Source organism: Geotrypetes seraphini, chromosome 9 (genome assembly GCF_902459505.1).
Source record: "Geotrypetes seraphini chromosome 9, aGeoSer1.1, whole genome shotgun sequence".
NCBI lineage: Eukaryota > Metazoa > Chordata > Amphibia > Gymnophiona > Dermophiidae > Geotrypetes > Geotrypetes seraphini.
This window is the reverse complement of record NC_047092.1, coordinates 127,242,009-127,256,046: the sequence shown is the minus strand read 5'-3', so window position 1 is coordinate 127,256,046 and position 14,038 is coordinate 127,242,009. Positions and strand designations below refer to the sequence as shown.

Genomic DNA, 14,038 nt, shown 5'->3' with positions numbered 1-14,038 from the left:
CGTACTGCCGAGTTTTGAATAATTCGGAGTCTTTGAATGGTTTTCTTGAAAGACGCCAAATAAATGATGTTGCAGTAGTTGAGCATGCTTAGAATGGAGGATTGCACCAATAAACGGAATGAAGTTGCATCGAAGTACTTTCTGATGATTCTTAGTTTCCATAATGTCGAGAAGCCTTTTTTAACCAATAACTCCGTGTGTGCATCTAGAGTAAGATAACGGTCCAGAGTCACTCCCAGAATTTTTATGGAATCGGCAATAGGAAAGTCTTGTCCATTCAAAGAAATTGAAGAATCTTTGAATTTGTCATTCGGACTTGCCAGGAAGAATTTGTTTTTTTCTGGGTTGAGTTTCAATTTGAATTCAGCCATCCATTATTCAATTTGCTTTAAAATAGATGCCAGATGGTTCTTAGTCTCAGAAGTCAGGTTTGTTAGGGGAAAAACTATAGTGATGTCGTTAGCATAGATGTAAAATTTGACTTTTAAGCTTTGCAGTAGATTACCCAATGAGGCTAGGTAAATGTTAAACAGTTTTGGGGATAGGGGGGAACCCTGCGGGACTCCACATGAGTTAACCCAGCTGAAGGATTGTTTGTTGTCACTGTAAACTTTGGTACGATCGTTTACTCAAAAAACCCTGAAACCATTTTAACACATTACCCGAAAGTCCAATTGGCTCCAGACAGTCAATTGGGATGACATGATCGACTAAATCGAAGGCATTACTTAAATCAAATTGCAGGACTAGTGCACTTGTACCCTGACTAAATAAGCTATGGAGGGAATCTAGCAGTGAAGCAATAACTGTTTCAATGCTAAACCCAGAATGAAAACCTGACTGGTTATCATGTAGTATGCTGAATTTATCTAGATAGGTTACTAAATCATGGTTAACCAAATTTTCCATCAGCTTTATGAAAAAAAGGGAATGCTTGGGATGGGTCTGTAATTCGATGTCAGCTTGATAGATTCCTTGGGATTTTTTACAATCGGAGTGATTAGAATCTGGCCTAAGGTCTCGGGGAAAGTACCTGACAGTAGAAGAGAAGTAAGCCAATTATGTAATTTGGCTTTGAAGGTGACTGGAGCAACTTTCAGAGGTGCTGCTGGACAGGGGGGAGGTAAAATGAAGGGAGATAGGCTGCTGCTGGATAGGGAGAGCAGGGAAGGGATGCTGCTGGACAGTGGGAAGGTAAAAGGAAGGGAGAAGGGCTGCTGCTGGACAGGGGGAGCAGGGATGGGATGCTGCTGGACACAGGGGAGGTAAAAGGAAGGGAGAAGGGCTACTGCTGGACAGGGGGAGCAAGCAAGGGGTGGTGGTGGACAGCCGAGGAAAGAGAGAGACAGAAAGAAAGACAGACAGAAAGCGGCCAAGGAGAGAGAGAGAAAGAAATAAAGACAGATACACACATCTATTCTAGCTCCCATTAATGTAACGGGCTTGATGACTAGTATATCTATATCTATATCTAACTCTGGGTTGGAGGTGAGCATATCATAACACTTGTAACATTTTTTAATTGGATCAGATCATAGGACCTCCTATGATCTATATATCATTTCAGGTCCGCATACTGATTTTGTCGCAGGACTGTTATCACAGGACAGAAGCTTTTCAATAAGGATTTCTTTCAATTTAACTCACTTAGAAGAAGAGGCAGCCATTCTTATAAATCTCCCGAGGCAGATTCTATAGGATTGAAACACCATCACCATCGGGAGCTTATATCTGCCAGTGCTGGCGGTGGTTGGATCCACCTAAGGATAAATATTGCCTTTCCTTTCTAAAGGAATTTTTGAATATTTGCAATTTATATGCATACTAAACAAAGGGGTTTTTTTTTGTACATACAATATATAAAGAAAAAAAGTTTTTGTAGTTTTTTGCACTAGTGTATAATAAATTTAAATGGTGGGAAGGAAGAATAGAGCATAGATGATTATAATAACAAAATCAGGATGTGGACCTGAAATGATATACAGTGGTACCTCGGTTTACGAGTGCACCGGTTTGCGAGTGTTTTGCAAGACGAGCAAAACATTTGCAAAATCGGTGCCTCGGAAACCGAGCATGGCTCGATTTACGAGCGCCCCCCCGCAATCCGACACCCCTCCCCCCGTGATCTGGCACCCCACGACGCGATCCGGCACCCCCCCCCCGACGCAATTGGGCACCCCCCCCCCGACGCAATTGGGCACCCCCCCCGACACGATTGGGCACCCCCTCCCCACAATCCAGCACCCCCCCTGACGCTTCTTACCCTCATCTGGGCACCGGCATGTCCTGTGCTTGGTGCCGGTGCCCGAAGATCGGCCTCCTCTTCTGCTAGGCCTTGAGCATCTGAGCATGCTCAAGGCCTAGCAGAAGAGGAGGCTGATCTTTGGGCACAGGACATGCCGGTGCCGGTGCCCTGATGAGGGTAAGAAGCGTGGGGGAGTGCCGGATTGTGGCGGGGGTGCCGAATCGCGGGGAGAGGGGGGGTTGCCGGATCGCAGGGGAGGCCTTCAGGGGGAGCAATGCCGGTTCTCATTGGGGAGGGGAACGCATCAAAGCGAGTTTCCATTATTTCCTATGGGGAAACTCGCTTTGATAAACGAGCATTTCGGATTACGAGCATGCTCCTGGAACAGATTATGCTTGTAATCCAAGGTACCACTGTATATAGATCATAGGAGCTCCTAAGATCTGATCCAATTAAAAATGTTACAAGTGTTATGATATGCTCACCTCCAACCCAGAGTTAGATATAGATATATATATATACTAGTCATTAAGCCCGTTACATTAACGGGTGCTAGAATATATGTGTGTCTGTCTGTGTTTCTTTATCTCTCTCTCCTTGGCTGCTGTCTGTGTTCTTCTGTCTCCTCCCCCCTCCCCCGAGCAAAGCTGTCTGCCCCCAGCACACCCCTCCCCCCAAAGCAGCCCCCTTTCCCTCTCCCTAACTGTCTCTCCATGGCCCTCTTCTGTCTTCCCCCCCCAGAGCAAAGCTGTCTGCCCCAGCACACCCCTACCCCCAAAGCATCCCCCTTTCCCTCTCCCTAACTGCCTCTCCATGGCCCTCTTCTGTCTTTCCCCCCCAGAGCAAAGCTGTCTGTTCCCAACACACCTCCCACCCAAAGCAGCCCCCTTTCCCTCTCCCTATCTCTCCATGGCCCCTTCTGTCTCCCCTCAGCACACCCCTCCCACCAAAGCAGCCCCCTTTCCCTCTCCCTCTGGCCCCCTGTATTGATTCCCCTGCTTACCCTCCCTGCATCCCGGCGTCTTCTGGCCTGCTCCAGATCGCGATCGTGGTGGCCGGCCCCAGCGAACCTCACAGGCCGCTCCCCAACCCGGAAGCACGCTCCCTCCCGACATGATCCCGTGCGTCAGAGGGAACGTGCCACCGAGGCCAGAAAGTGGCCCACGAGGCCCACCAAAGCCGGCCATGATCGCAGGCTGCCCCGAAGAGAAGGATCAGCGGCGGTGGCAGCAGCAGCGGTGAGCGAGGGCGCGAGGTGAGGTGCTTGCTTCGGATTGGTGAATGAGGAGGGGAGTGGCCAGAGTGATCCCTGGCCGCGTTCTAAAATGGAACGCGGCCACGGATCAGAAAACACGGCCCCAGGGATCACGATTTTTCAAGAGCACATGCGCGCTCTAGGGTTTTATTATATATATATCCTATATAATAAAAGCCTAAGCGCACATGCGCACTTAGGATTTCGTGTTCCCTGCTGCTGTGGTGTGTGATCTGTGGCCGCCAACCTGGCGGCAAGGAACATTCTGGCCACTCCCCTCCTCCCGCCCTCACTCGCCGAGTCCTGCATTTGTGGCAGCAAAGAGAATTTATAAGTGGAGAAAGAGAAACATTAGGAATGTGACATCACCCCATGACGGAAACTGTGAAGGTGATTATATATGAAGTTTGATTATACTCATGTAAAACCCTCTGCTAAGGGGAAGGCTCTGCTAAGGGTAGCCAAATCTTTTCAATTTTAGATCTCCTAGGCGAGAAAGAAGTTGCCAGACATTCATATCTGTGGGGGACCTGGAGGGGAATGGAAATACCGCTGCTGCTTCTGCAAAGGAAAGGGGGGGGGGGGAGAGAAGAGAATGCGGGGGGGGGGGGGGGTGGAGGAAAATGCTGCTACTACTTCATAGGGATCTGGAGGGGATGGGAAATATCACTGCTGCTTCTGCAAAGGAAAGTGGGGGTGGGGGGGAGATAAGTGAATGGGGGGTGGGGGAAAATGCTGCTACTACTTCACAGGGACCTGGAGGGGAAGGGAAACACCGCTGCTGCTTCTGCAAAGGAAAGTGGGGGGGGGGGATAGAGACAGAAAGAAATACAGACAGACAAAGGGTGCCAGGGAGAGAGAGAGAAAAATAGCAGGAGGGAGAGAGACAGAAAGAAAGGAAGAAAGAGACAGGAGCAGGGAGAGAGACATAAATAAAGAAAGACAGACAGGTATATATTCTAGCACCCGTTAATGTAACAGGCTTAAACACTAGTGTGTGTGTGTATATATATATATATATATATATATATATATATATAAATTTGAGATGGGAAACACTATTCCATTGCAATGCTTTTTTGATAAATTTTATTGAAATTTGTGTATTATAAACATAGAAGGAATGGCTTTTTTTTTTTTTTTTTTTTTAGCACTTTTTGAATTTTGGTAGAAAGAAGTTTTTGGAAACATCTTATTACCCATGACCTCAGAATGGGAAAAAGTGACTAGCGGTGTACCCCAGGGCTTGGTACTTGGACCCATCTTATTTAATGTTTTCATAAATGACCTGGAAGAAGGAACATCCAGTGAAATCATCAAGTTTGCAGATAAATGGCAGATGAATTTTAATGTGGAAAAATGCAAAGTGATGCATTTAGGCAGAAAAAATAAAGATCACAAGTATAGTATGTCAGGTGTAACTCTAGGAAAGACCGAACAGGAAAAGGACCTGTGTGTATTGATAGATGGGACCCTGAAACCGTCGGCGCAATGTGCAGTGGTAGCGAAGAAAGCAAATAGAATGCTAGGCATGATAAAGAAGGGAATTACGAGTAGATCATAGAAAGTTATAATACCGCTCTACAGAGCCATGGTCAAACCGCACCTGGAATACTGCGTCCAGCATTGGTCTCCATACCTAAAGAAGGATATAAAACTTCTAGAGAGGGTGCAGAGACGAGCAACGAAGTTAGTGAAAGGTATGGAGAACTTGGACTATGAGGAACGACTTAGGAGACTGGGGTTGTTCTCCCTTGAGAAGAGGAGACTACGAGGGGATCTGATCGAGACTTTTAAAATACTGAAAGGATTTGACAAAATGGAGCAGGGAAAGCAGTTATTTACAATGTCCAATGTGACACGGACAAGAGGACATAGACTGAAGCTGAGGGGGACAGGTCCAGGATGAATATCAGGAAGATCTGTTTCACGCAGCGAGTGGTGGACACCTGGAATGCTCTCCCAGAGGAAGTAATTGCAGAATCCACCGTTCTAGGATTTAAGGGTAAACTAGATGCACATCTCTCTTGAAGCATACAGTGATATGGGGACTAAAACTATGCCAGGGTACACCTGGCGGGGCCTCCGCATGTGCGGATCACCGGACTTGATGGACCCAGGGTCTGATCCGGAGATGGCAATTCTTATGTTCTCTGGTATCTACATAGGTGTGTAATTGTGTGTGCACATGCTACTATTTATGCACATAGAAACTTGTAGAATGACCTCCCTAGTATCCTTTTGGTGTTTACCAGAGTAACCTGAGAGTTTAGCAAGCTAAAGGGTTTTGCTTTTGCGAGGGTTTGGGGGGGGGGGGGGCTTAGTAAAAGGTTACATTATAGTTGTAGGGTTCCCTTTCCACTGTATTTTGGATGTTTGGAGCATATAGATTGCTGACATGCTTATTGTGATTTCCTACTTAGGTGCAGCTGCTGCTGCTGTGATGTCCAGCTCTAAAGTGACAACCGTTCTGAGACCTGCTTCAGCACAGCTACCAAGTACAGCAGCAGCACAACCAGTAGCGCAGCACATCATTCACCAGCCAATACAGGCACGTTTTGGAGGTCACATTCAATTCTTAACATATTATTTTGATAATCTAAATTAGCTTGCTCATGTGCCCTTCTCATCTTGCTGCATCAGGTGAAACTTTCATTGTTATTGCATTGGTGTGAAATTCATTTAATTTCCTCTTGTGTATGCAGTCTCGACCCCCTGTAACAACCTCTACCACTGTGCCCCCTGCTGTTGTAGCAACGGTGTCAGCCACAAGAGCACAATCGCCCATAATAACTACAACTGGAACCCATTCAGCAGAGACTGGACTAAGGTAGGTACCTGCTAGGAAATCTGTAGACTGAGTGATAGTTTGCTGCCATACTTATGTAACTTGCACACCTAATTTAATTTAATCAACTCTAGCATTTATGTTCTACCAACTCTCTGAATGGGTCCAAAGCAGATAACCGTTAGAGAAACCAGTATAACTGGGAGGGAATATACAGTCAGTTAATAAAATTATTTCTAGTGCAATGTGTCTAGTGGTTCTGAACGCTAGGGTCTTGTATCTGAACTAGCAAGTTGCTTGCAGAAAACTGTCAGTTATGTTTTCAACTCTACCTCCTTCCCAGGGAGCTTCTCCTGCCCCCTCAAGTTTGTTTTCTGCAAGCTAGTTGCTCAGAAGTGTATTTAATCTGCTGTGTGCTTTTGTTATTTTCGGGTATTTTTTCTCAATGCTCTTTAGAGGACAGAATATATAATATATTATATGATTATATGTACTACAAATGAATTAGTAGGGTTGGGAGGGAGGGTTTAAATATTATGATTTAAGTTAAATTGATAGAGAATCAAGTGATATTGTATAAGTTTAAATGTTATTTTATGATACACTTGTTGTAAGATGTAAAATGAATAAAGAATTTTTTTTAAAAAATGTTCTTTGGAGGTTTGGTGCTCGGAGGTGCCCACTTTGGTGGTACCTCTGCCTGGGAGAAGATGCAGACTCGCATGGTGGAAGTCTGCTGCTAGCAGGATCAGTCCTTGGAGACATCTAGCTAGCCAGGTCTGCTTTTTATATTTTTTGAGCTCATTGGCCTGTGTAGCTGCTCGCATCCCTGATTTAATCAAGAGCTTAACGCAGGCTCTTTGGCTCCTTCCTGGCTCGGCTGGGACTAACAGTGGGCCTGCTGCATGTTCCTCCCCACTTTTGTGATGCAGTTTTCTGGGGATTGAGGTTCTGACTGACTTCAGTTCGACTGGCAGCCAGAAGCCCAGGTTCCTTCAGCGAATCTGCGAGACAGATGTTTTTCTCCATTGATTCAAGCTGAAATCCTATGCTGAAGCACACAGACACAGTGAGTAAGGCTATTGTAGCCTATGAGGAAAATCAAGGGGTCCCCAAAAGTTGAATTTAAAAGTTTCTTACCCCAGAGCCTAGGGCTCCCACTTCTAAAACCCCTTTCCCTGTGATTTTTTTTTTTTTTTTTTCCAGGAAGGTCCCCATGGATTGTTTAGGCATGATTTTTTTCTGGCGGCAGCCATTTTGGCTTTTAAATTATCTTTTTTTCTCTTATCTCCATCTTCTACTATTACTACTACTATTAATTATTTCTATAGCGCTTCCAGACATACACAGGGCTATACATTGAGCGCTATACAGTGCCACAAAGAAGACAGTCCCTGCTCGAAAGAGCTTACAATCTAAACAAGCAGGACAAACAAACAGGATGTCATGGATACAGTTAAGGAGAACAGTGCTGGCTGGGTTTGGTGGGGAGTAGGGTTATGGATTAAAGGCTATATCAAAAAGGTGGGTTTTCAGTCTACTTTTAAACAAGGTAAGGGAAGGGGCTTGGTAGACAAACTTGGGAAATTTATTCCAGGAATAGGGGGCAGCTAGATGAAAGGAATTAAGTCTGGAATTGGCAGTGGAGGAGAAGGGTACAGCCAAGATCAGCTTATCTGAGGAACGGAGTTCTCTGGGAGGTGTATAAAGAGAGAGAAGAGAGGAAAGATATTGAGGGGCAGCAGAATGAACACACTTGTAGGTCAGCAATAGGTGCTTGAACTGTATGTGAAGGTGAATAGAGAGCCAGTGAAGTGATTTAAGGAGAGTGGTGACATGAGTGTAGCGAAGTTGGTAGAAGATGAGTCGTGCAGCAGAGTTTTGCACAGATTGCAAAGTGAGAGGTGGCACTGTGGAAGACCAGTTAGAAGAAGATTGCAGTAATCATAGTGTGGGCAAGGGTCCGGGTAGTGTGCTTAGAGGGGAAGGGGCGACTTTTGTTGATGTTGTAAAAATAGACAAGACAGGCCTTAGCATCTGCCTCAAAACCCCTCAATTTTGCTCAAAATCAACTGGGATGGACTCTTCAGGTTTTTCTACCCCATATCATGCCAGGTTTGTGCTGGATGGCTGGCCGAGGAGCATCCATGTCCGGCACGCGGGGGAGGGGCAGGAGCCTCAGGCTCGGCCTCCTCCTCCAGATCTGGGGATCTGCAGGAGATGGGTTCTCGAGGGAAGAGACTCTTCCCAGGACCTTCTGAAACTATATTGGCCAAGCACAATCGCATGGGTGCAACGGAGACCAGGAGGACTAACAGGGTGTCACTGCCGGGGTCGGCGAGACCCCTACTACAAGACTTCACCCTGGATTTTGGGAGCCTTATATGGACTGCCTAGATTGATAACAGGAACATCAAGATATCAGCACATTACGCCATATATTCGACAACTGCGTTGGTTGCCAGATACATTTAGAATCCAATACAAAGCAATTATGATATGTTACCAATTTCTATAATTCCAGAATTCTTTTAAGAGTAAGATGTCTAGTTATCAACCAACAAGATCACTGCGTTTGGAAAATTCTGCATTGTTGAAAACAAATGTCAACCCAAAATATGTGGAAACCAATGCAATGACTTTTTCATGTGCAGGGGTAAATTTATGGAATGCCCTTGTTGGCCAAATTCGGAAATGGAGTGATAGTTCATTAAAAAAAACTGTTAAACACAATTATTTGTTGATGCATTTTTCTGAGTATTGATCATTATTATTGTCCTGATTTGTTTTAACATTTTATGTATGTAACCATTTTGTAAACCGTTTTGATATAAAATGGTATAGAAATTTTTAAAATAAAATAAATAAATAATAAAATCTTATATCCATTACAGATGCTTCCCATCTGAATCAAACATAGGGATGAATTGCAGTTCAAAGCTTTCATTAGACCAGGGGTGTCCAATGTCGGTCCTCGAGGGCCGCAATCCAGTCGGGTTTTCAGGTTTTCCCCAATGAATATACATGAGATCTATGTGCATGCACTGCTTTCAATGCATATTCATTGGGGAAATCCTGAAAACCCGACTGGATTGCAGCCCTCGAGGACTGACATTGGACACCCCTGCATTAGACAATTTCTGTGGTGTAATAAACCAGCTAGGATAGCCTACGCTAAGCTTATACTGGGACCTGACCATGGGGGGCTTAACGTGCCCGATCTTAGGCTTTACAATGTAGCAGCATTGCTGAGAGGGGTATATGAATGCCTGTTGGATGAACAGAAATTTCTATCCTATTAAACTGCTGAAGGCCTGGTGCCATTCCCATGGCTTTATTAATCTCCATCGTCAAGCAGGTTTTCATCCTGAATGTAAGGATAAACTCACCTTCTTGCAACCCTTTAGGGCAGCTTGGGAGTGGTGGCGCAAACGACAAGGGAAGACAGGGAGAGGCTGCTGGGGCTGGTAGGTAGCCTAGACTTTTTTTTACCGGGGAAGAGTTCCTTCCCATTTCATCTTTGGGTGACTAAGGGTTGTAGGTGCATTTATGTCCTCTTGGATTTGGGGAGGGGGAGTTCCCCTCTTTCACTCAAGTGAGAGCCAAATGGGATTTGCCAGCTTCCCATTTTTGGGCATACTTGCAAGCACAATATACCATGATACACCGTTTTCCACTCAATATAGGAGATGCATCTACAAAGTTCTACTTCATAGAATAACTGTTCTCTATTCAGGAAAAGGCCTCAGAATTGGAGCCTACGCACAGTCTTATCATAGATGAACTATCAGCATAGTTTTATCTGCTCCATGCTCCAGTCATTGGCCAGAAAAAACAGAAATTTGTATTACTTTCAATAGTCTACCACAACAGGTAATTGAGGCCAGTAGCGTACCAGATTTTAAGAAAAGATGGGATTGGCATGTCGGATCTCTTCATGGAGGTAGATAGGGGGTGGGTCTTGGTGTGGGCAAACTGGATGGGCCGTGGCCCTTTTCTGCCGTCATTTCTCTGTTTCTATGTTTCTATATAATACTTTATTCTTGCTTTTTTACTTTTTTTATAAACCCTATTTTAAAATATCATTTCTTTAGCACTCTCCAGACCAGTAGAGGTTAATCTTTACGAATGGGTATATATCCAATCATGACCAGCAGGTGGAGACTGAAAACAAAACTTTGGGACAGTATATACTATCCTCCCTTCTCTATTTCCCTCAGTCTTCTTTCAGTCTCCAGCAGGTGTTGATGTGATCTGTACCCATCTCCCTTGGTAGAGCTGTTGGAATTTGTTTAGGAGGTTTATTGTCCCTGTTTTTGGCCGGACGGAGCTTGGGCGGACTCTGTTTGGGGGTTCGTCCGACCTCGGGGGTGTCAAACCCGGCGGGTCTCGAGCGGGGTGCCTCCCCCCACTTCCTCCACCTCCCCACATTTTTTTAGAGGAGCCTCAGCAGTAAGCCTTGCCCCCTAAATCAAGCAAGGCATATTGCTTAGAGAGCCTGTGGAGTCTGTTCTGTAAAAAAAAAAAAAAAAATCCTGAGGTAGTGCTGGTCTGGAGGGTTGTTTCCCTTTAAGAAAACTGTATTTTACTGTATTTTTTCAACTAACCGGCACTTTTTTACAGCTAGGTCGCGTATGGAGCAATGAGCACTTCTAAAGGGAAAAAGTGCTCATTGTGCTCCAGACGCGAGGCACTTGCGGCCGGCCTGTGCAAGCGGTGTTCAGGCCGGTGCGGTGGAGGAGCTCCGTCGGCAGCGGCTGCAGGCGCCTAGAGCTCCCCGCCGATGGTGCCTCGCGAGTCGGCAGGGAACGGTGGGGAAGCCCGGTCTTCTCCGTCCGCCCACGGAGGGATTCCCCGAGCCGCCGACGGTCGGGTTTTGGAGGATTCCCTCTCAGCTGATTTTTTGACAGCTGATGCCGGCTTGCCTGCTTTAGCGGCTGAGACTGTTCAGGTTTCTCAGCCGCTACAGGCTATGGAGGGAGCTTTTTTGGCGGGAAAACCGCCATCTTCTCTGTCTGGCCCCTCCATTTTGTCTTCCACCTCAGGTGACCTTCCCCCTGTTTTGACTATGCAGGGGCAGGTTTCTGCTGGGTCCCCTGCTGTGGCAGGGAGTCCCTTGGGACCCTCGGGGGGTTTTTCTCCTGATTTTTTCTTTTCTTTATGCAGAGCTTATTTTCAGGCGGCTGGGGGTCCCGGTTGCGCCCAGGGGGTTTCGGGGGGTGGGGTTTCCTCCGCGCTCCCTGCGGCTTTGCCTCTCTCGTCTGGCGTGACGTCCCCTCCGCCGCCTCCCTTGTCCAAGCGTCCGCGGGTGTCGTGGGACGAGGATTTGTGGTCGGAGGAACGTGTCGGTCTGGAGGAGGACCTGGACCCTTCTGAGGAATTCCAGGACCCTCTGGAGGGGACGGAAGCTGGCGGCGGGTTGTCGGGTTTCCCGTTCTCCAGTGAAGAGGCATCCGTGGTGCGCCTTTTTCAGAGAGATGAGCTGCCTGACCTTATTCAACAGGTTTCTTCGGTTTTGCGTTTTGAGGACGCGCCGCCGGAGACTCCGCGTGTGGGGGACCCTCTGTTACGGGGGATCCGTTCCGTTTCCCGCTCTTTTCCTATGCATCAGGATATTCGGGATATTATTCTGGAGCAGTGGAAAACGCCGGAGACGCCGTTTCGGCTGGCGCGCAGCATGGCTCGCCTGTATCCCATTCCTGAAGGGGATCGGGCTACGTTAGCTTCGCCAGTCGTGGATGTGGTGGTCTCGGCAATTTCCAAGCGGCATACCGTGCCTGTTGAGGGCGGTTCTGCCTTGCGGGACTCTGAGGAGCGCAAGTTGGAGAACATCCTTAAGCAAAATTTTCAGGTCTCTGCCTTTGGGGTCCAGGCGGCTATTTGTGGGGGACTGGTCGCTCGCGCCGTGTTTCGGTGGGCGGAGCGTGTCTTGGATCGAGAGTCTGATGACTGGTCTCTGGTGGATCAGGAGGTAGCGAAGATTGAGATGGCTGCCTCATTCCTCTCAGATGCTCTATATGACTTGGTGCGGATCTCGGCTAAGTCTATGGCTTTTGGCGTGGCCGCAAGGCGTGTGTTGTGGCTGCGCGCTTGGGCGGCGGATGCTGCGTCCAAAGCTAAGCTTACTAAATTTCCCTTTCGGGGGTCGTTTTTATTTGGAGAGGACTTGGATAAGTTGATTCAGACTCTGTCGGACTCGAAAGTTCCCCGTCTGCCGGAGGACCGTGCCTGCCCTGCGTCTCGGGTTGGTGCGGCCCGGGGGCGTTTGCGGGAATTTCGCAAGTATCGCCCTGGGCGTGGGGCTGCTTCTTTCCAGTCTCCGGGGTTTTCCCGGGGTCGGTTCTTCCAGCGCATGCAGCCCTTTCGGGGGGCCTGTCGGGGGGCAGGGAATCCCTCCGCCGGTTCCCCCGCTTCCCGTCCTGCACAATGACGCCTTGCCGGCGCCCCCTTTGGTTCCGGTGGGGGCCCGGCTGCGCGACTTTTTCCCCAAATGGGCCGAGATCACGTCCGATCAGTGGGTCCTGGAGGTGGTGCGGGACGGTTATGCCCTGGAGTTCGCCCGCTCTCTGCCGGACTTTTTCCTCGCTTCTCCATGTCAGACTCCTGGGAAGACGCAGGCTTTTCGCCAGACCCTTCAGCGCTTGCTAGATCTCAGGGCAGTTGTTCCAGTGCCCCCTCCGGAGTGGGGCACGGGCAGGTACTCCATTTACTTTGTGGTGCCCAAGAAGGAGGGGACCTTTCGGCCCATCCTCGATTTGAAAGGGGTCAACAGGGCTCTCAAGATTCCCTCTTTCCGTATGGAAACTCTGCGGTCGGTCATTCTGGCGGTTCAGCCGGGGGAGTTTCTCACTTCTCATCAGCGTTTCCTGCGCTTTGCGATCTTGGGTCGGCACTATCAGTTCTGTGCGCTTCCCTTTGGGCTGGCCACGGCTCCCCGGACGTTCACCAAGGTGATGGTGGTCGTCGCGGCAGCCTTGCGGTCGGAGGGCATCCTGGTACACCCCTACCTGGACGACTGGTTAATTCGGGCAAAGTCGTTGCAGGAAAGCTCCCGGGTTACGGCTCGGGTGGTGGAGTTTCTCCGGTCGCTGGGCTGGGTGGTCAACCTTTCCAAGAGCCGGTTGGTCCCGGCTCAGCGTCTGGAGTACCTAGGGGTGCTGTTCAACACCTCCTTGGGGAAGGTCTTCCTCCCAGAGGCCCGGGTGAGCAAATTGCAATCTCAGATTCGCCTGCTTTTGGCGTCCCGGTGTCCTCGGGCGCGAGATTTCCTCCAGGTCTTGGGGTCGATGGCGGCGTCCCTGGACGTGGTGAGGTGGGCGCGGGCCCACATGCGTCCTCTCCAGTATGCTCTGCTCCGGAGGTGGTCTCCCCAGAGGCACGGGATGGATGTTCCGGTTCCCCTGCGAGGCTTGGCGCGCTGCAGTCTGCGTTGGTGGCTCCAGACCCCTCACCTAGTTCAGGGGGTGGGTTTGGATCTTCCGCAGTGGACGGTGCTCCTTACGGATGCGAGTCTCCTGGGTTGGGGGCTCAGTGTCTGGGTCACTCAGCTCAGGGTACCTGGACCGCGGAGGAGGCCTCCTGGTCGATCAACGTGTTGGAGACCAGAGCGGTCCGGCTGGCGCTGTTGGCTTTCCACTCCCTTTTGTTGGGCAAGTCGGTCAGAGTCCTGTCGGACAATGCCACGGCGGTGGCTTATGTCAATCGTCAGGGGGGCACCAAGAGCACTCAGGTGGCGCAGGAGGCGGCTCGG

The 14,038-nt window shown here is 48.6% G+C and overlaps 1 protein-coding gene across 4 annotated transcripts in view; it reads left to right on the top strand.

The window, feature by feature from the left end:
* SAP130 (Sin3A associated protein 130) overlaps positions 1-14,038 on the top strand; it is a 239,210-nt gene that overhangs the window by 51,513 nt on the left and 173,659 nt on the right. For all 4 annotated transcript variants that reach the window (XM_033958364.1, XM_033958365.1, XM_033958367.1 and 1 more), the window contains exons 6-7: positions 5,924-6,051; positions 6,206-6,330. In XM_033958364.1, coding sequence (XP_033814255.1) covers positions 5,924-6,051; positions 6,206-6,330 — 253 coding nt within the window. The remainder of the gene's footprint in view (positions 1-5,923; positions 6,052-6,205; positions 6,331-14,038) is intronic.